This window comes from Trachypithecus francoisi, unplaced genomic scaffold, assembly GCF_009764315.1.
Source record: "Trachypithecus francoisi isolate TF-2019V2 unplaced genomic scaffold, Tfra_2.0 Lachesis_group4, whole genome shotgun sequence".
In the NCBI taxonomy this organism is placed as follows: domain Eukaryota; kingdom Metazoa; phylum Chordata; class Mammalia; order Primates; family Cercopithecidae; genus Trachypithecus; species Trachypithecus francoisi.
The window spans coordinates 76,199,049-76,222,607 of record NW_022681469.1 but is presented as its reverse complement, the minus strand read 5'-3'; the positions used below and the strand labels follow the sequence as shown (position 1 = coordinate 76,222,607).

At 40.2% G+C, this 23,559-nt stretch overlaps 1 protein-coding gene across 6 annotated transcripts in view; it reads right to left on the bottom strand.

The window, feature by feature from the left end:
• The window catches only part of DYNC1I1 (dynein cytoplasmic 1 intermediate chain 1), a 343,168-nt gene that overhangs the window by 132,282 nt on the left and 187,327 nt on the right, over window positions 1–23,559 (bottom strand). For all 6 annotated transcript variants that reach the window (XM_033192651.1, XM_033192656.1, XM_033192653.1 and 3 more), the window contains one exon: window positions 3,245–3,334. In XM_033192651.1, the coding sequence (XP_033048542.1) occupies window positions 3,245–3,334 (90 nt within the window). The remainder of the gene's footprint in view (window positions 1–3,244; window positions 3,335–23,559) is intronic.

The window sequence follows — 23,559 nt, the reverse complement described above, 5'->3', positions numbered from 1 at the left end:
CAAAAAAGTTAGGTTCCCAGTTGTGTTGTTTTGAATTTCTAAACATGAAGACATGAGGACACTGACATATGGAAGTTTTCTAAACTTTGATTATAAGCTAAAATATACCTGCTTTTTTCCTACTCTATGGCAGAAAAAAGTGAAACAGTAATAAATCAAGACTGCATTTCTTTACTGTTTAATGCACTTTGATGTCACATGGGCAAAAATGTCAAAAGTTAGTGAGTACTGACTGTTTTCCCCATGTCCCCCTCAACACTTTTTTCTTCCTTTTCACTCCAAAAAAAAAAAAAAAAAAAAGCCAGATTTCTCAAAAATGTGTTCCCTGGTTTGAAACTGTGTATGTCAAGTTTCAGCCCAGAGCAAATTTTTATGGCTGAGTAATAAATCCCTGAAACGCAGGGTTCATAATGGAAGTGCTGACACAGCCCTAACTACGATGCAGTCGTGTGAATGGCGCCACGATTATATCTGCTAGAGATTCTTTCAAAAGTTTGCAAAATACTGTCTTGCTTTAAAAAAAAGCCAGAGTTTGATGCCAACATAAACATGCTTTTAACCCATTATGTGTTAATTTGCAGAAGAGCCATTAATGGAGAATAAGGCACACAGTGCAGCAGGAACAGGAAATGTTCTTTCAAACTTCTTTTTGACTTTTAACATGACTTTAATCAATTCCATGAAGCATGAGTAACAGTTAAAACTGAAGGGTGTTTTCACTTGGAACTTAAGAAGGAGGTTGCTTTGCTTTGCTTTGCTGGAGAAGACGATTTGGAGATTGGGGCTGAGGTGGTGGTGATGGGGAATCCATGCCAAGACACACGAAATATACCCCAGCTCCTTATCACCAGGTATATTTTAAGAATATTTTGCAAAGGGTAAAGGAGTACTTTAATAGATCCTGACTTATTTTGTACCTCACTACACCTGTAATCATGATATTCTTTTCACCAACTTTTTTCTTAAAGATGTTTTTAGTATAAGTTTAAATGTGAGATCTCTTTGATCAAATTCATTTAGACTCTCAGAAAGAGTAAGCCTTGTGTCTTCTGTGAATGCCACTGTTAAAATGCTGAATCTTCTCCTAAACCTCAGTCACACCCTAGAACTTGACAGCGATTGAACTTCTCAATGTCTGAGACCTAGCACAGTAACAGAAAGAAGATCTTTTATGATAGTTCTCCAATGAGTTTAGAGGACTTTGCTTGTATCTCTATTGATAGTTTCACATTTTTAAAATGTACTAGCTGGGGCCCCTGAAACCATGTTCTTATTTCAAAGCTATGGGCTATAGCAAACCTAAGCACAGAGAGCTGGGGCTCCCAAGGGCATCCATCCCACCAGGGTAGAAACCAGTTATAGACCCAGGCACTGCAAGGCAAGACTACTAAGGATAATTTAGCAAACTTTTATACAGCACTTACTCTGTGCCAAGTATTGTTCCATACTAGCCCTGATGAGTTTTTTAAGAACCTGTCTGCCAGATGGGGAAACTGAGGCAAAAAAAGGTTAAACTAACTTAGTCTGTAGTGATCACTCAGCTAATAATCTACAGACACAAGATTTGATTCCAGGTAGTGTGGCTCCAGAGGCTATGCTTTTTCATTATTATCTCGCACTGGCTTTTAGATACCTGAGATTACAAAAAACAAACCAAAACTAAATTAAACACCCACACTCAGACACACTTCAAATGAGCCTCAATATGAAGTGATTTTTAATAATTTTCTACAATTGTGGCTGGGCGCAGTGGCTCACGCCTGTAATCCCAGCACTTTGGGAGGCTGAGGCGGGTGGATCACGAGGTCAGGAGTTTGAGACCAGCCTGGCCAGTATGGTGAAACCCCGTCTCTACTACAAATACAAAAATTAGCCAGGCGTGGTGGCACGCACTTGTAATCTCAGCTACTTGGGATGCTAAGGCAGGAGAATAACTTGAACCTGGGAGGTGGAAGTTGCAGTGAGCTGAGATCACGTCACTGCACTGCAGCCTGGGACAGAGCAAGACTCTGCCTCAAAAAAAAAAAAAAATTGTCTCATTTAACTCCATATGATATGGATGTTAAATGATATGGATGTCATTTGTAATAGGTATTTGGGCTACTCTAATTTTCTCATGAGAGCACAAGATGTTGAAGTGAGGACTTGGGATCAGTATATATCAATTCCTACAAAAGTCCCCAGTGCTGAACATCTGCCACACTGGGCCAGAGCTACAACCATCTTTAACATTTACAAATCAAATGAGCTTCTAATCAGAGTTATATTGATCTATACTTGGGACACTCAATAGGAAATATGGAAGAACATTTTTAATCTACATTCAGTTCTCAGGTCCCACTCTCCATTTGCCAGCAAGTAAGACAAGTTCAAAATTCTCTTCTGTCTCCATGGGCTGAGAATCTCAAGGTAATACAAGGTTGGGTTTGTAAGGAAATGTTACCTGCAGTATTTCCTGTCCCTCCTTTTCTTTTCTCTTTTCTTTCTTTCTTCTTATAGGTACAGTGCTATCATGAGGAGGGCAACAGGGTAAAATGTACACTTTGGATTTAACTCTAAATCTTGGCTCATGTACTCATACATTGTGTATCTTTGGATAAATTTTTAGACCTCTCTCTTCCTAGTTCTCTGCCTATAAAATAGGGGTAGTAATAGTATCTGCTTCAAAATAATGTTTTAAGGAGTGAGTAATATCTGTGGAGTGCTTAGAAGAGAGCCAAGGGCATAGTGAGCCCTTAATAAATGTTACTTAATATTATCACCAGAACATGTAAGAGGTTGTTCCTCCTTATACAGGCAGAGTTGCAGAAGAAAAATTTTAATAGCAGAGTTACTAGCGTCGATCACTATTAATGTTTCTGTGTAGATCACATGAAAACACTTTAGAATTTATTGACAAAATCATTATATCTAGTCCTTTGCTTTACTGTTATCATTGGGAATATATGGTTCTGTGAACAAGATAACATGGCAATTCGTAACAAGTGTTACTGGAATTGTGACTAGAATTGTTACTGAAATTGTGGATGTTTTGCACTTTATTTGCCTTTATCAGTCAAGAAATAAATGACTCTTGCTTTGGAGATTACAGTTTATGTTGCTAAATGTAATGTATTGTACAATCATAGAAAATCTTCCATATAGGGGATGCAAATTCAATTTTTACTTAGCTCTATAGTCTCTTATATCAGTAAAGGCAAACAAAACAATAAGATGATTACTCAATTTATTTTCCATACCATACCTTCCTTCACTTCTTGTTTTTTGTCCTGATTTTCCAGTTCTGAGTCCTGGCCAACTTTAGGTTCCACCATTTCCTCATCTTCCTCATCCTCTAGAAAAAAGAAAGAGAAAAATACAATATTTTCTTTTCTCCAAATCAAAGCCTTTGGTTGATAGTGGGAGGTAGGGGTAAAGGGTAAAGTTCCAATCATTTAGGGCAACTTCTAAGTAAATCAGTCTACAGTGAATGCCCAAGATAAACATTCATGAATTTATGAATAAATTATCTCCAAAAGGGGCCTCTTTGAAAATTTCCCCAAGCTGTTGAGAAAACCACACCGAATGGGCACCTGTACATCTAGCTCCAGGCCCTTACCATGTGGGATGTCTTGGAATTGCCTCCCTGACCTCTGAAGCTTCTTCGAAGATGGCCCAGGAATAGATTTTAAAATGTTTCCACCTGGAGCACATTTTCCACAGGGGACACCTGTTGTACAGATGACTCATTTCCAATTTAATTCTCACCAAATTAATTTGTTTTTGACCTACAGGAAAGGGTTAAATACAGGTCTGACCCCAGGTCAAATGCCATTGGCAAGTAAACAACCAAGGGAAGGGCCCCCAAAGTCAATGCCATTGGTCTGGGAGAAAACAACTCAAAATGGTATTTACACATTCAGAGCAGTTCATGCATTAATGTGAATTTAATGAGACTAACAAGTCGACTGAGTTGGCTACCCCTGCCAGATGTTACAGTGCCCTTCCTGCCCTATGCAAATGTATGCTCATTTTTCCTCTTCTCTCAACTTGCCTTTCCTAGAGGCCCCTTCCATTATAGAGTGTTTGAAAGCATCAGGCACAATGCAGAAGGTTTAGGGGAGAGTCAAGGTGTCACAAGAAAATCCAAATTATAGAAAATAAAATGATATAAAAAATAAAATCTCCTTTCAGTCTTTAAATATGGTATTGTACTCCATGTAGGTTATCGATTTCATTGGTTCAAATATAGTTGAAAAGAAATGACTTTGCTTCTCTCTCTACCCCATATATTCGCTCATTCAACAAATATTTACAGACCTTCTATAAAATCTCAAGCTCTGTGGATAGTCCCATTTCCATCACAATAAATCCTGAGATTCGTCAACTCAAAATTTCAGCACCAATCGCTTAGAATACATTATAAATGCATACTTAAATGCTCAAATAAATAAGTATATCCTGAAAAACAACTTACAAAATTCTAACTAATATTAAGCAAGTCATTTGTGGAAGGAATATCAATTTTAAAAATATAGATATGTAAAGTATAGCATTGCAATTTAGATATTAGAATTTTTAAAATATGAATTTTAATGGAAATATTATACTCTATAGGCATGCAGGTAGACTGTGGAGCCAAGTTCACTACTTTATAACCACACTATACATATATAAGAAAGGAAGTAAAACATTTTAAAGAACTGTCATTTATTATTCACACAAACCCCTAAGGTCACATTTATTAGATGAAAAGTCACACTTAAAATTTTGAAAAGAACACTGTTACCCAGACTTTTAAACAAATAAATCTTTAAAAAGTTGGCCAGGAGCGGTGGCTCAAGCCTGTAATCCCAGCACTTTGGGAGGCCGAGATGGGTGGATCACGAGGTCAGGAGATCGAGACCATCCTGGCTAACACGGTGAAACCCCGTCTCTACTAAAAAATACAAAAAAAAAAAAAAAAACAACAACAAACAAAAAAAACGAGCCGAGCGAGGTGGCGGGTGCCTGTAGTCTCAGCTACTCGGGAGGCTGAGGCAGGAGAATGGCGTGAACCTGGGAGGTGGAGCTTGCAGTGAGCTGAGATCCGGCCACTGCACTCCAGCCTGGGTGACAGAGTGAGACTCCATCTCAAAAAAAAAAAAAAAGTTAAGTTACAAATAGCATATCTATGTCCTTATCCATATGTTAAGATATTAATGCTATCTCTTCATACACACAAAAAAAATCCATTTGGAAAGTCCTGATTAAAATATCCATCTCGACATGATGTATCTTCCTGACCCAAGGACTAAACACAAAGTCTAGTGAAGATCTAGCTGGAGAGGTTTCCTCTTTCAGTAATCCTTGGATGAAGAGGCAGTTTTCAAAAGGCCTCTCTGCTGCTGGTAAGTGGCTTCATTTCTGAACCTTCTGGAGACATTTCTTTAACAGATTCAGCAGCCATGCCTTGAAACTTATTAAGTACAGGGCAAATACAACAAAAACCAAGGTAATAAGGCCAGAACTATAGGTTGAACTGTGTCCCCAAAATTTATATGTTGAAGTAATAAACCCCAGTACCTCAGAATGTGGCCTTATTTGAAAATAGGGTCACTGCAGATATAATTAGTTCAAATGAGGTTATAATAGAGTAGGGCACCTAATCCAATATGACTGGTGCCATTATAAAAAAGGGAAATTGGACACAGACACGCACACGCATAGGAAGAATACCATGTGGAGATGAAGGCAAAAATCAGCCTGATGCTTTTACAAGCCAAGGAACACCAAAGAGTGCCAGAAAACCACCGGAAGTTAGGAGAACAGATTCTTCCTCACAGTCTTCAGAAGGAACCGAGCCCACAGACTTCTTGATCTCAGATCCCAGCCTACAGAACTGTGAGGCATTACATTTCTGTTGTTTAAATAGCCACTTTGTGGTATTTTGTTATGGCAACACTAGAAAACTAATAAAGCCAGTAAGTGCATTTCCTTCTATAATCTTACAATTTAGTAAGAAGGGATACAGGAGATATTCAATAATACTTAAGGCAGTGATGAGTGCATCACTTGTATAATCTAATTTATTTATCAGAACTTAGCACCATTAGTCCAGTTTTACAGATGAGGAGACAGAATAATTTCCCCCGAAGGAATTGCAACCACATCCCGCTTCAAGTTCTGTCTGGCTCTGCCTGTTTTGGGGTCTGTGATCTTTAACCACGACGCAAACTGCCTCCTGAACCACAGCATGATGTGAAATAGAAATGCCATGGAGAAAGGGCTGAAATACAAGCAGCTGCAATGATATGTTGCAAGGTAAGGAGGCTTTGCAGGGACTTTTTGAGGTGGACTTGCATGGCCTCAACATGGATTGTTCTTCCACATTCAGGAGGTGAGCAAATATAAGTTGTAGCTGAGAAGTTATGTTTCACACCCTTGAGAGCTGTACATAATGGATTATTTTATTTATCAGGCATATATATGCTACAACCAAATTCTGTTCTAATTTTCATTCTGGAATCCACTGCTTTGAGACCTGGCCGGCAATGCTTAATATGAAGTGTTAATTCCTCCAGCCAGAAAGATTCACAGCTTGGGTGAGAGCAGTACCCTGAGGGAAGTATTTGATCTTGTTCCAGGCTGGAGTCCACCACTTGCTGGCCCCTGGATTTTATCCAATTCATAGGAACTCTCTGAGCCCCCATTTCTGATCCACTGGAGTGGGATAATAAACCTTCCTTAAAACACATTGTTATTGTAAGAATAACTAAGTAAAATAACCAATACAAAATTGCTTTTTAAGCCATCAAGGTCATTGGGAACATACTTAAGCAGAAATCTTCAAAACAAACGTTGCCTTAGATTCTAACAAATATTGACTGAGCACTTACTATGTGCCAGGTGCTGGGCACACACCAGGGAACAAGACAGACAAAATAATCTCTGTGCTCATGGAGCTTCCATTCCAGTGGAGAGAAACCACAAACGAGTAAAAAAAACAAAATATATACTGTGTCAGACAAGTGCTATGGGGGAAAATACAAAATAGGAAAGAGATTAGGCATTCTGGTCAAGAGTGGGAGAGTCTCAATTTAAAACAGAGTGAAAAGGCCCACCAAGGCCACACCAAGATGACATGTGAGCAAAAACTTAAAGGAGTTAAGGGAGTGAGTTGTGTGAAGACCTTGGAGGAAATAAGACTAATAACAAATAGATTCTTGCTTCTCAATCCATGGACTCGAAGGAAGTAATGGATCAAGGTCTGTATTCATTGATAATTAGTTATACTGACTATAGGTAACAATTGTGCCTTCATTACAGCCATCTATTTGTGCACTTAAATCTTCTAGTTCTTAAAACTAAAAGCAGTTTTACCAAATGACTTTGAATTAGTCAGCTTTAAATAGTAACAAGTTCTCATCTTTCACAGCTATAAGGGTGTTTATTTTAAACATTAATTCTCAGAAGAGTCAAAAAAGAAACACCATGACCAAAAGTGCCACTACCAGCTTATTGGAAAAATATTATTCTGTGAAGGGCTTGGCTATGAAAAGGACTAGGTTTGTGATACGATGTCTAGGTTTATGCATAGAAGCATGTGAGGAAATAGCAGGTTATCTAATTCCTTAAATGGAAAATCCTTCCCCAGAGAATATGTTTTTGATCAGTCTAAAAAAAACATACACACAACAAATATGTATTGTGTTTATAGTATGTACAAAGCTTATAGTATGTACAAATGAGAAACTGTGAAAAACAGTGAAATTTAAAAAATAGTACCTGCCCTTTTAAAGTGTCTACAAACCAGTTGTAGGTATTAATTTTTAGTGGCCACAGAATTCTTTGTCATCCTTTCAAAGACATAAAGTAAGTTTTTCGGTGGATTTGCTAAGGAAATAAAACACAAGAGACTGGTTTGTTTCTCTGCATACTGATATGTTTGCCTTGCTCAGCAAAGAGAGTATATTTTTCTTTAAAACTCTGGTTTCCTTTCTGGTGCAATTGGAATTACTTCTGTTGAAACCATTTTCAAAACAGTTAAATAACTTTAAAGAAAAGGATTTATGTAGACCTGCTACAGACTACTGATATATGAGTTGTGCCACTAGTTCATACCCAGTTACGTTTCCTTTGAGATTGGAGGGAAAAAAATTACCACCCATGTATGGTTTCCTGTATCCAGGTCCACACAAGAAATTAAACTAGTGGCAGAAGTTAATTACCTGTCAGTCCAAGGGGCTAATTTCTAAACAATGGCATCTTTTAGACACATTATTTTATTTAATACCCATATTCTGACGTCTCCAGTTGCCACATTCATTCCACCTGGTTGGAAAAATCTTTGGTAACCACTGTCTTCCTCCCTTAAGATTTTCAGAGGTCTAAGAACAAATAACTGCATATTATGCAGCAATCACAGATAACACACTCAGCACGAGGCTCGGCCCTTTGCCTGAGCTCTAGAAGAGTTCGTTTCCTCCATTAATCCATGGCTCTAAATCAAGCCGACGCAGACCGTTTTAGTATGCAGCAGTCCTCTGCTCACTGACTTGTTCTGATAGCCTTACAAATGTGAGGTATTTGACAGGGAGTGCAGTGGAACATTTGTCAGTGTTTGGCAATACAGTATAACAGCAAAACCCCTTTCTGTCCGGGGCATATTCCCTTTGTAGCAATTACGGATTGGTGATATGGTGGATCCTACTTTCCTCTCTCAAAGCCCAGTGGGAGAGAGTTTCCTGCTGTTCATATCCTGGTGGCCAGGGCACAGACAGGATCTGGGGAGTCAGACTGGTTGCTCCTAACTCGGGCTTTGTCTTTGGATCCTTGCAGTCAAAGCTGAGAAAAAAGTTAGGATTCATTTTGGGGAAAAACCCAGTAGCAGCAGTGATGCCCAACATCCCAGCAAGATTGTTCCAGAGGCCCAGTGTTCCAGAGTTCCCTTGGTGCCCACGCTTTTTCAAACCTGTTCCTTCTGCCTCCTGTTGATTCTGTGAGTACCAGATTTCCTTCCAATAAATCCCACTAGAGGTGCTGTCAGCACCAGATTTCCTTCCAGTAAGTCCCACCGGAGATGATGCCTGCTGCATGCAACCAGAACCCTCAGCGACACAAGGCGACCCTCTGTGAAGAGCGGGGTTTGTGTTTTACGAGGCCACTGGGTTCTTGCTTTCCTCAGTCCTCTTAGGGCTTGCAAAACCTCGGGATAAGAGGATCTGAGCTCCTGCCAGAGCCCTTGTTGCTCTGCTCCTGACGTTTCATGAGAGGACTGTGGGTCCTCCATCTGCCACCTCAGGAAGACCGCTAAGGCTGGCTCAGGTGGAGAGTGAAGGCAGGGAGTGGAAAGGGCCATTTCACTCCATCCTTCTTAGCTCCAAAGGGCATCCTGCTGCTGCCCAGAGCAGCAGGCACAAAGCAATGACCACTTTGACTTTGAATTGAGGGCCAACGACTGCAAGATGCACAATTATTTTATATACCACCGAGAAAGACGATTACTGCTATTAAACTATAACACATCATCAATTTTAATGTGAAAATTGTGAATGTTAGAAATGATCAAATACGTTGTGGCTTATGAAATGAATAGAAACAAGCCTCCAAGATGTAAATGGCAAGGACACAGAGGCAATTCTAAATCAAGCTTCCTACTCTACTATTATTGGAGAATAGACTTGGAGAGAGATAAGGACCTGAGTTTTTCTGTTTTGTTTTGTTTGTTTGTTGTTTGTTTGTTTGGATATGTTCTTTTCAACTTAAGAACAAATGCCCTAGCCACTTTTATATAATTCCATGTATGGATATTCAGATGGTGATTCTTCTTATAACATAGTTTTAAATTTTTAATAGAAAAAGACTTACCCCTTCAAGTTCTGTTAAAGTTTTTAAAAAAATATTGGAAGATATTCTTTGCAGTTCTGGTTTTTGGTTTCATCTTTTTGCATAATGCCTTTTGTCTCATCTCATCTTTTCTAATATTATACGCTCAATCTGGTTAGCACTTACACCTATATCTTCCACTATCACCTACAAATTGATTTCTCCAGCCAAGATATCCCTTCTAGGCTCCAGACTCTGTAGTGGACATTCCAACACGATTATCTCACGGGCACCTCACACTTGACATGTCCACAGCAGAGCTCTGACCTGCTTAATGGTGCCACTGTTCATATGGAATCCCAGCTGGATACCTGAGCACTACCCTCAGTTCCCCTTTTCCATCAGGGACTAGTAAGAGCAGGGGGGTCTCAGTCCCGTCCATTCCACCTCCAGCATCTGTCTTGAATCTGCCTGTCTTTATAGCCCTTTATGATGTAGCTCTAGCAGCTTTAACTCTTCCTCTAAAACAGATTTGTGAATCCCCTCCATTGTTCTGCCACCCACCTTGTAAATATTTCTACAATAACACATCTCATACCGTATAAAATTAGTTTTATGCTCTCTCTACAACCAGAGTAAATGTCCCTCAAATACCTACTCTTTTTAGTATTATCAGCATTAAGTACTGAGACTGGCAATATGAAAACAGAAGACTGTTCTGGAAATTACTAATGGTACTACATCACGTAGGGCCTTGAATGGCAGAACAAGAAGTGTGGACTTCTTCCTAGAGATCAGTAGCCCACTTTAAAATCGCATTCAGTCCATAAATATCATTAGCAATTTCAAAAGAAACCCAAGGCACTGGGGATGCTAAATATGGCTTTTGAAGCCACACTTCTCTCTTCCCCCGCATACCCTTTGTGCAGATTCCGATATATCTGTCTGGGGATGGCTTGACCCTCAATGAAAATCATTGCTGTCAATCTACCCTGCAGGGAAACCGGAGGCGTTAAAACACACAAGGGTCAAGTTATGATTTTGTTTAAGGATATGACAGCAACGTGGAGGCTGCAGGAGAGTGGGCAAGACTGAAGCCAGGGCACAGTAAGAAGGTAGGCCATAGCCGTAGTCCAGGCAGCCGTTGAGAACCTGACTTTGGTCAGTGCAGTTGCCAGCGGGTGTGATGAATCAGACTGTGAATTTAGACATGTATTTGCACAGCAGACAGTGAGGGCTCTCGCGCAGAACTCACTCAAGCCACCCTACCCTTGGACCAACTTTGGATACAGCTTGCCAACTTTGCCGGGAGTCCAGAGAGAGCCACCCTCCCAATATGTATCACAGCAGCCAAGATAAAGTATAACATGCACCACTGAATGCTTACACAAACCAAGGTGAGCGCCTCTATGCTTTAAAAATATGCAGGAAAGACATATTTTGTGGGATTTTCAGTAAGCACTTTGTTAAATATACTACATGCTAATATTGAAAAAACCTTCACTTTCTGGTCTAGAAAAATCTGGCCAGAGTAAAGAAAACATACATTTCTCATCATACAGAGCGCTCCTGTTAACACTCTAGGCCACATCAGATCTCTCCTAAGGCTCTAACATGACAGTACTTGGAAAGTTTACTTCCTGATGGAATGTCACCCAAGGCATTGCAAATAGGAGGAAATGAAAGAAAATATTTAAAATGAGAGGGGAAATCAGAGAATAGTACTTTTTAAGCAGCTGTTTCTGAAACTTGTAAGAGCACTGATATGTAATATATGCACAGTAAATATGTATTGAATTGAATTGACATGGGTCAGTCAGCTTGCATGGAAGGACAGAGATGAGGAAGAGAACAAGGACCTTCTCAGAGATACTCAGGCAGGAGTCTGTGGATACCTTCAGCAGTTTGATGTCTGGAGATAAGAAGGCCTGACTGATCTGTGTTTCCATATGTTTTTCTTCTTAAACACCTTTAATGGCTCCCTATTTCCTAGATTAGCTCAGCATTTAAGGCCCACTACCATCTGATCCTAACTTAATTCTCCAGTATTGCTCACAGCAGAGCAGCCTTTGACTCAACTGTGCATAAAAGAGGCAAGTTTGTTGTCAGAACCCATTCCTCCACTATCTTCCTTATCTTCAGTCTTAGATCTTTCAGGCCCTTGTTATCCAAGATTTCTTGGAAAGTCATGGATCCTTTAGCCACTGAAGAGAATAGTTGGATGAACTAATTCAAACTGGTAGACTACATAATGGTTATCCAAATAAATTTATAAAAAATCTATAATGGCAAATTGCAGCTTTTATGGGATGTGGGAAGGTGAGATATTTTGAAAGGGCACAGCCACTTCTCAAGTCAGTTCTCTTCCCTACATTCTTGTAAGCAAGGCCATCCCATTGCACAACTCCAGAAAGCAGCATCGCCATTATGGCCTATGTGAATAGGGCCTCCTTGAGGTGTGTAAGACACAGCCTTTATGGCTATCCTTGGCAGCCCTATATATGTATCTGTGCACATATGCATGCACATGCCTACACACACACACACACACACACACACACACACACACAGAGCAAAAAATTCAAAACAATTGAAGATGCAATTCTTGGCTGCTTGGAAAATAAGGAGGGACTCCTCTATTTTTCAGACTCAAATCCTTCCTGCTATCTACTTCTGCTTTTGGATAATTCCATTCTCTATTCTTTTGCTTTCTCTACTAAGTCTTCCCAAAGTGCAAATCCGCAGTTTCTCTTGGTGGGAACCTTGCTTGTGAAAAAGAAAACCGGAGTCACAGAGATAGAGATGTCACAATATTTAACTTTTAGGAGTAACTGTAGATCTGTCCCAAAGGAAGGCAGACACTCAAGGTCTTCACATACTAGAATTGTTATTGTGTTATGTTAACCAGTTTAAAAAAAGAGTAAAATAAATAGAAACCACTTAGAAACACTATTTTCGCTGTAAGGAAATTGTTCCTAAGGACAAAGTGGTACCTTCCATACCTAAGAGTCGCCAACTCTGTTAATGTTAGAGCTGTTGTCACATGAATCACTGCATACATAGGTCATCCCACTAATATTAGTACATGTTCTCTAGCATTCCCTTTATTAATAAGGATCAAATCTCATCAATTATATCTCTTTGTATGCCCTTCTTTTGCACATCTCCCTTTATTCTCTCCATTTCCCACCTCCTTTTTTTTGGTTAAGGCCACCTTGGCTTTTTATGCAGCACCTAGTCATTGTTCCCTACCTCCAACCTCTTTCCACGCCTACTCTTGCTACAAACAACACTGTCTGATCAATCCTCTTTAAACAACTTGTTCATATCAATTTCCTGGTGGAAACATTTGATAGCTTCTATGACATGCAGAGTAAATGCTGAGTTCCTTGGCCTAGTCTTCAAGTCCTCTAAGGTCTGGCCCCAATATGTGCTTCCTGTTCAAATTTCCTCTACTGTGTTCACCCCCGCACACACATGTATATACACACATGCATACTCCAGTCTGCCTGCACTAACACAGTATCTGCTGCACACATTTCCACATGCCATCTGTACTTTGGTTCATGCTTCCCCTCAGTCAGACTCTCCTCTTCCTTTTCTGTTACAAAATATGACCGCCTACTACGTGCTGGGTACTATTCTATGTATTGGAGATGCAGCAGTGAACAAAACAAGTAAAACTTTCCTGCCCTCATGGAGCTGGAATTCTAGCAGGAAGATGGAGAATAAACAAGATAAACAGTTGAAGTATATAGCAGGTTAGAGAGCTGCAAGCACTAAAGACAAAAAGACAGTGGTAGGTGTCACAATTTTACACAGAGAGCAAGGGAGGTCCTTACTGAGAGGTGGCATTTGGTAAAACACTCAAGTAAGTGAGGGATCAGGTTATATGGACCCCTGTGGGAGAACAACCTAGGCAAAGGAAACAAAAGCATAAGGGTAAGAGTGCACCTGGAGTGTCCAAGGCCTCCAATACTTTCTGATCTTCCCTACATGTTAATCCAGCTACACCGATGACCTGATTCTAAGGACTCCCCCCACCCAACAGTCCCCCAGGTTGTTCCTGCTCTACCTGTTGACGGGATTTCTTCTTCCTTTAACCTCTCATAGCACTTCAGTTGGGTATCTCCTACAACCTTTTCTTCATCCAACTAAAGAACTATTTATGTTTAAGATTGTGGCATTTATCATTCTCCAGCCATGACATATTAATTGTAAGTAGAACATATTTCTTTACATTTATGAGTTTTTCCCTCCCAAATTCTTGGGAGTAGGATCCATTAATTATTCATATCTGTATGCCCCAAAATGGGTGTCTAGTAAATATTTTGACTGTTTTAAATTTTAATAATTTCCAATTTCCCCAGTAGTTCTAAAAAGGACATTTTCTCAGTGGTTTCCCCAATGTTTCAGTTGGATCATGAATCTCCTCACTCAGCATCAAAGTGTTTTCCTTTCCTTGATCACTAAGCCCTACCACCACTAACAGCAACTCTTGTCTACACTCACTCATGCCTCCCTGCACCCACTGTGAGGTTCACGGTCCTTTCTTGTTTGTTTCCTGTCCTAGTCACCGGTCACCAGGTACTTACTGACCACATATTGTGTGGTAAGATGTATTCCAGGCACTATGGAAAAACAGTAGCTATTGATTTATTGAATCCTGCATGTCTATCAGTCTATTGAATCCTCATAATAACTCACTGAGGCAGGTATTATGAGCTTTTTCTACATACAAGGAAACCGGGGCTTAGAAAGGGAAGACACTTCCACTAAGGTGAATGAGCTACACGCAGCAGTAGATTCAAGAGTCAAACTCATGTTTTTCCAACTCCCAAACCCTTTCTACTGCTAAACAGTACCAAACAGTATAAAGAGAAAAGGGGAAATGTAATTGACATTTGTGGTTTTGACCATCCAGAACCCACCACCCCACTTCTTGGGATAACAGTCCCTCTGTTCTTTGGTGGACACATCCTCTCTCTCTCCTTTAAGTAAATACTCCTTAAGATTTAGAGGAAGACTTTGTATCTGAGGTGAGGATCAATGAGACTATTTTTCCTTGTACTATTAGTAAAATGACCATATACATCTACCATAAATTGGGATACTTCTGAGAGAGAATGGAGGTACAATTAATAATTAAGCTGCAATGACAGGTGTGAATAAAGAGTGCCTGGGAAAACCAGACCTATGGTCATCATACCTGTCAGTCCACCTCCTTTGGACTAGGTGACTGTCTTGGGAAATTCTGGATGTATCTCCTGTTATAGAAGTAGACTCCTCTTTTCTATTGGACTGAGTGACTGTTCCGACTAAACCAGAACACATGGTCACCATCAGGAAAGTGAACTCCTCTCCTCTACTGGATTGGGTGTTGTACTGCTGTGGAACTGAAGCTGCCATGGCTCACCACATGGAACATAAAAAAGAAGGAATAGATAAAGTAGGACTAAGAGATGGATCATGATAGCAACTTGGAACCTAAATTGAGCAGTAGCTGAAGCTAGTATGACCCTAGTGCCTAGGGTCAATTTTTATTTATAATAGCCAACAAACTTTCTTTTGGCATAAGTAATTTTGGTTGATTCCTCCGTCACTTGCAATAAAAAATGTGTGAGTCATCAAGAACTAACAATGATTGAGTATCTTCTTTGTTATTTTTTCTTGATAATCCTTTCAGCATGCACACCATCCTGCAAGGTACGTGGGGTTAAATGCATGAGTTGCCATATTGCTCGGGTTCAAATCCTGCAAGTGCTAGCATTTTTACATTTCTACAGTTTAGAAATAATCATGGGTTACTTACTTAACCCTTGCCCCTCAGTTTCCTCAGCTGTAGATAACAGAATTACCCTCCTTGGATAATGGCAATACTTTAATTACTTTAGACATTTAAAAACATTTTGTTACTATTGATGACAAAATTGAGGCTCAAAGAGGTTATATACATTGCTCAACTACTAAATTACAGATTTTTGAACCCCAGTTTTTGAAACTCCACATTCCATTCTGTTTCAGCTGTGTCCACACTGGTGCCAGACTGCCTGAACTAGGCTGTGAAGGATGAAGGTATGTTAAAGGGTTTGGAGGTGAAAGTAAACATGTCCAGTGGAAAGGAAAAGTTGTGGAAGTTGCAACAATATTTGGAGCACAGTTGAAAACAAAGCTACTAGCTGTATCCCGTCAAATTGACTCCAGCTTCTTTTTCCTTGCCTATTCCAGTTTCAGTTGCCTATTATAGATTCAACATGGCCAGTCGGATGCTTCACAGTCCATGTGTAGGTATAGTCATGCTCCCATCTACCGCATGGAGTCTTCCTTGAAGAGTTTTGTGTTCCCCAACACAAGACCATGCCATGTGTCCAGATCTATCTCATAATGCGTGGGCTACCACTCTTTGGTTTGCTGACTATACTTCAACTGAGCTAGCTTCTTGGACATTTACTGATGTTGTCAAGAACTCATACCTCACAGCTTTTGCATTGGTATTCCCTGTACCTGGAATACTCTTCATCCAAACATTCATCTTTCTCCATGATGTCTTTAGGGTCCTTATTCAAATGTCACATCATCTGTGAGGCCTCCCCTCTTCCAACCCCAGTTAATATAGCAACATACCACTATCTGTTGTGCCCTGGCACATGGCACTTGTTTTCCCTTCACCCTCACTTGTTTTTTAATTGCACAGTACTGACTACTATCTGAACTTCCACATTTATTTATGTATGTATTTATTGTCTGTTCGTATTTTAGTGGTGGGAAGAATGAGAATTCTAGACCCTCTAGAATGAGAATTCCACAATAGCAAAGACTGTGTCTCTTCTTTGCCGTATCCAAAGTACCTAGGAAAGGGCTGGGCATATGGGAGATGGCAATGAATGTTTGTTGGGTGATAATATGACTGCACAGGAGAACATCAAAGCAGCTGCTGTATCAAAACTCTCCCCTCCCATCAATTCTATAGGCCAGCAGAGCAATGGCAGATTCTATGATGGAAATCAGGACATCCCCCTGCCCCATGCCCACCATCAACTTTGTCATAGATGCTTACAACCACACAGATCTGGTTCCTTGAAAAGAGAATTGTCTATCTCTTTGGAATTCTTGTTCTCTAGAAAATGGAAATAAGATCTTTGGAGTGCTTTTTGCTGACATCCATTTCACCATTTTCTCATTCTAGTGTCCAATTCCCAGCCCAGGGAGAACTGATATATTTTCCATCTGGGAATTCATCAAAATTCATCACAGTCAGATTCTCAGAGAAGATCATTAGCACATTTGTTTGCTTTTATCCTGGCGTTAACAACTCTATTTGGGGCTAAATTATTTCCCCTGGTTTCAACGTCAGGTTTTCCCATTGGCTCAAATATGAAGTCTCTTGTCTGTCAGTGTAATAATTTTCTATTAATTATAAAAGAAGAAAGCTAGCAGTTTGAGAGTCTTAAGGGAAGCATTTGTCTAATCCAAGAAACTGATTTTCCAGTTACTTGGACTAAGTACAACTCTCAGTTGTGGTCAGATTTCAAAGTAACCCTTGTTTTTACTTTCTGGTCAGTCTAGACAGACATGGTTCTTTCCTTCGTTTTTCAAGCTGTTGAAACATCAGGTTGGTCAAAAGAATCTGAATCTCTAGAGAATAAACTGAGAAGCATTTCACCAGAGACTTCGTAACTTTCTATTGACAATCCCTCCAAGTAGTGAGCAATCCTCCCAACCTCAATGGTGCTAGGAGAGATTTCACTTCAAAGGCTCAGTGTGAGTGTGAGAATGAAACTGTGGCAACAAAATAATGACCACTATTGTCCTATTCAGAATGGAAAATAGTCTAGTGGTTAGAGCATGCAGTCATGAATTTTTTGCCTGTTCTCAGTCATTTCAGTTTCATGCTGGGTGTCCTCAATCCAACCTAAATTGCCCCCTTTAACGATAATTCTTCTATTCATTATAATTGAACACATGTTCTTCAAAACCCGGTATATTGAAGGCATAGGCTAAGCTTTATGATGACCACATAAATGAATCAAGAAAGAAGCTTGAAGCCAAAAAATTTGGCATTCATGCAGGGAAACAACAAATGTATGTAAATTTCTACATCAGAAGATAGAATGCCTGGAGATGTGCTCTGAAAATTAAATAGAGGTGAGGTTAACAACTGGTGGAGATAGGACAAGTGGAGAGAGAGGAGAGGAAAGCGGGTTTTTTATGGAGTTCAATTTGAGTTGGATTTTGAAGAATGGTGGGACCTAAATAAGGACGTAGAGAGGAGAATGTGGAGTTTCATTTCAGGAAGAGAAAGAAGCATGTACAAATATATAGCAGTGCAAAGATGTAAACAGTGAGGGGCAGGTAAATCAGAGAGGAAATAATGGAAGGCCTGAAATACCAAGATGAACACCAAGTTAAATAGAGTCATTCACATTTGCTATTTGATCCACTCAGCTCTGTTGAGAAGCAGCATTTTAAGTCAATAGTGTTTCAACTGATGTCAAAAGAGGGTTCTAAGGATCCCTGGGTAATTAGCAGTGCCATGACCCAGGAGGATAGTTTCCCATCACACATTTTGTAGTAGGTAAATTATCTACTTATTTTTTTCCCAAGAGACAGCACAGGAAAGTATGGTCTTATTCACTATATTTTGTTATATGGTATGTAAACAATAAATTCTTCAGCTTCTTTAAGATCTACTTTAATATCTGTAAATGAGGGATACTAATTTCTGTGCTACTTACATAACAGAATTGCTGTGTGAAACAATGAGATAATGGATACAGAGCTGCTTTGTCAGTGGTAAAATGCTATAAGGTGTTAGTTATTAAGGTGGGGTAATTGTGATAATAATTACAGCTTCTTGGTGTCCAATGGCCCACCCAGCCACAAAAATGTGCAAGGTAGGAAGAAAGTTATGCAATAGGAAAGGGAAGGAAGGTATTTTAATTAGTAATAATCACAGAAACAAAGGGCTAGAAAGACCCACAGAAGTAGCTATCATTTAGTTGCAATAGGATTTGGGAATAAGGAGCATAAAGCATCTAAACATAGTTCAAACAACAAAATATGAAATAAGGTTCCAAGTTGTGTGAGATAGTCGCCTAGTCCTGTTGAGACTAGAAAGAGGGTGTAAGCTATGGGTCATCAGAACGGGCAATCAGATGGAGCTGGGTTTGCTGCAGGCATGAGCTTAGCTTTAAGGGCAGGTAAGGGTAGGATGGGCAGAGGAAGGGGCATTCCCAGCTACATCCTCTAGGTTAGATGCTCTGGACTCCCATCATACTTCTTTAAAGGTCAATAAACATAGTGAATAAAATTGAGTACTGAATTCTCTCTCTACTCTGAGCTGTCAGACCAATGTCTGACCCCAAAAAGGACTGTTTACTTGTGGGTTCAGCCAATCTGGGTACACTATGAAGGAAGGTGTGAAGTCAGGAGAGAGTGAGCACAATTCAAGGTCAAGGGAAGACAAACCATGTGGAGAAAGGAGCAAGGGGAGAGAATGGTGGAAAGGCAGGAAGCTAGGTGGAAGCATGGAAGCTAGACTAAGGCCTTGAGTTTTGATGGAGCAGTGAGAGCAAGGAAACAACTAGATTTAAAATAAGTATGTTCTGGTATATATCTACTCAACAGGCTACAGCTTTGGCCCTGGCCATAATGCAGTCTTCAGATGGGTGGACAGAGGAGAAAGGAAGCAGAACCAGATTTGTGTTTTCTACCATATGTGCCAACCTCATTCTCTGTCCCTGGCCACTGTTTGAGCCTTCGAGGTTTCAAAATATTACCTCCTACTATACAGGGAGGATTTGTGTTCATCTTCTGCCATTCTATATTGTTCCCAGTGCTTTCACATAAATGCAGAATCATGAAAACAAACAACTGAAAAAAATCCATAGAGACGACTATGGAAGTATTGTCATAAGATGGAAGGATCAAGTGTGCAAATCACATAGCATGTTGTTCAGCAAATTAAATAAAAACTAGGTAAGTGGAAATTATTATTTTCTTCTTCATTTCTCCATCCTCCTTCTCCACGTTCTCCTCCTTCTTAATTATCTTGGTTAGTTTTTTCACTGAATGGATGTACCATTGCCATCCATGGAGTTGAAGGGTCCCTAAACTCACACAGCCAGCTGATGGAAGAGCTCGGATTAGAAATCAGACCTGCTGACTCTCGATTGCTCTCTCCATGCTGTGGTAGTAATATTGTCATGGAGACTAAGAGAAGCCCCAATTCCAATGAGATTTGAAGGAGAACTACGTCTAGGCAGAGGATTACCTGACATGCTCTCAGCCAGCTTCACCTGTCGAGAATGCTACTACCTCATTTACTTATTCCCCTTCTAATCCACATTCTTCTGCTTGCATGACGTCATTAGATTATACAAAGTTATTAAAGCTACCCTGTGGCTTCCAGCCAAGCCACTGTGGCCCATCAAATCCTCACTTCTAGAGCCCATGCTTGGCGAAGACATTTACAAGCATAACTATGCACTATTAAAAATTGAAGATTCTTTCTTGGAAAGGCTAAATAAACCAAATCACTCAAACAGGTCTAGACGATGCTGAACAGGGTTTATTATCTGGATCGGTGCCTACTGTGGTCCCACAGGCTTGGCTGCTTGTATCCATCTGCAAAGGAACTTCCTTGCCTGCTCTGCACAGTATCAACTATTGTACTTTTAAGGAGGAGTCAAATTTTCTGGTTCCACATTATCTGCAGCTGTGGGAACAACTGAGTGAAAGGATATTCCATGCTGACATACTTGAAACACCTCAAGTTTCTATCACTCTTCTCCTTCTCTTTTACTAAGAAGTGGACAAATCAAGTTTGCCAACTGAGTGTTCTATACACTAGGAGGAAAACAAGAAAAAGGAAGGCTGGTGGGCCTTTCTGGCCATTGCCTTCCTATACTGGTAGGTCATCCCTGTCTGCTGACGTAAGCATTCTGAAATAAAAATTGGGACATGCCATCTCCCTGCTTAAAATTCCAGCATTTGGCCAGGCGTGGTGGCTCATGCCTGTAATCCCAGCACTATGGGAGGCTGAGCAGGTGGATCATCTAAGATCAGGAGTTTGAGACCAGCCTAGCCAACATGATGAAACCCCGTCTCTACTGAAAACACAAAAATTAGCCAGGAGTGGTGGTGTCCATCTGTAATCCCAGCTACTCGGGAGGCTGAGGCAGGTAAATAGCTTGAACCCAGGAGGCAGAGATTGCAGTGAGTCAAAATAGCATCACTGCACTCTAGCCTGGGTGACTACAGCAAAACTCAGTCTCAAAAAAAAAAAAAAAAAAAAAATCCAGCATTTTCTCATTTCACACACAATGTAAAGGCCAAAGTCCTTACCATATATGATCTCCTGTGATCTAACCTTTGCCTAGTTTTTTATCCTTACACTGCACAAGTCCCCTTAGGGGAGTCTATATTTCAACTATTTTAATCTACATGTAATTGCCCCAAGGAGGCAGCGTATTGAAATGGTTAGGAATATCGACTTTGCAGTTGGACTGCTTGGGCTCAGGATGCTGCTAACTTGGCTAACATGTGTTAAGGACTCAATAGGTGTTAAGCATTGTTTTTCTCAATGATTCTCTCATTCAATTCTTACAATAATATATCAGTAAGTTATATTAATAGCACCATTTAACAGGTGAGGAAATCAAGGTTTAGCAAAGTTAAATGAGTCCAAGAAAGTTCATGTAGTTGGTAAGGAATAGAGCTGGTATATAAACCCAGGTCTAATTTAATTTTACAATTCAAGGTTTTAACCACTCCACCATACTGTTTCATTGTTCTCTTCCCCAAACTAATCTTCTTCCTGGATCCTAACTTTGGGATTGAGAACCAGTCACTGTCATCTAAGCTAGAATCCTGGGATCTGTCAGAAATGTCTCCGCTATGTCAAGTCACCACATTCAATCAGTTTATAGATTTGACATTCTTAATCTCTGAAAGATTTTCTTCCCCTTTCTCCTCCTCAACCTACTGACACGGCCTTGATTTAGGCCTTTGTCAGTTTTCACTGCTGCTGCCTCCTAGCTTGCTGGTCTGAGCCCTACCAATGTTGCTGGAAGTTGCTAAAAGGCCCTGTCATGACCCTGCTAAAATTCTTCCAGTGCATCTCCACTGTGCCTTCAGGCTCAGCACCCAAAGCTTTGCAAGATATGGCTCTCACTCCCTACCTCAGCCCCACATGATGACTTCACTCAAGCATTCAGAGCCTTTCATAGATCTCCACATTGTGCCACTTCATTCCTCTGAGCCTTTGTACCCACTGTTCCCTCTACCTGGAGTGTCCTTGATTTTGCTTCTTTCTCCACTCCTATTCATCCTTCAAAACATAGCTTCAAGTTTACCTCCCTGGAACACTTGCCCTGACCCCTCAGTTTGATTTAGCTGCTTCTCCTCTATGTAGAGCAACCTACCCATTTGTCATTTGTATGCCAAATGATAGCATTTGCTATGCTTAAAACTCCTCAAGGGCCATAATCATGTTTTGTTTTTTCCTTACTGGTCAAATGCCTGGAAAATAGTAGATGCTCAATTTCTGCACATGGAATTAACAGACAAGTTCGTTAAGGCATATTTTAGGACAGAATCAATGTCAACTTTTTATCAATGTATTCTCAACATGATTTATCTTCAGATTCTCTACAAGGCAAAAATTTGTTGAATAGCTTGGAAAATTGATGTTTAGAGATACAAGTTCTTATTGATTTGTTTAGAACTCAACTGAGTGTCTTATACAAGTGGGTGCTTATACATACTTTTTGGTTATAACATGAAGTATACATTTCTTTTTCTTTTCTTTTTTTAAAGAGATTGGGTTTCACTCTGTCACCCAGGCCAGAGTATAGTGGCATGACCACAGCTCACTGCAGCCTTGATCTCCTGGGCTCAAGCCATCCTTCTTGCTCGGCTTCCTGGGTCAATGTTTTAAAAAAACTTTTTGTAGAGACAGAGTCTCACTGTGTTGCCCAGGCTGGTCTTGAACTCCTGACTTCAAATGATCCTCCTGCCTCAGCCTCTTAAAATGCTAGGATTACACTTGTGAGCTATTGCATCTGGCTATAAAGCATACCTTTCTTAATCATATAATTTTCTTAATCATAGAAGAAAGTTACTAGATTTTTCTGAGAAATAATGGCACATCTAGAATCCTTTGAGAGTCTTTCTATGGTTCTGATTCTCAACCAGACATTTGGCAATGTTCAATCTGGAGATGTTCTGGTTGTCACATCTGTAGGTGGTTGCTACTGGTATCTCATGATTAGAGGCCAGAGATGCTGCTAAATATCCTACAATGCACAGGACAGCTCTAGCAGCAAAGACTTAACCAGCCCAAAATGCCAATAATGCCAAGATTAGGAAACTCTGACCTATGACATTTAGAACCACTCATTCACTGAAGACATATACCTGCAATTGTGATAAACTGGATAACACTCAGCCTGTATTTTCTCCCAGTGAAGGCTCTCGTGAGTGGTGGTATTTCCTGTGAGTTTAAATGTGGCTTAAGATCAAAGCCACAAGGACAAGTTCTGTGATCCTGGGGATGGAGACCTTCACCCCTTTCAGAGCCTACTCCTGGGTGTGTCCTTTCTTGTAAATTCCACAATCAGCAAACACTTTCCTGCTCCAGATGTGCTTCCTGGCTCCGACTGCTCCTCCCAATTCAGGCTGCAGGAGTTGTTTTCCCAATCCTGACATCTCTAGTTCATGCAAGATCATGGGCTGCAAGAGCACCTGCATGTCTATAGGGTCAGAAATTTC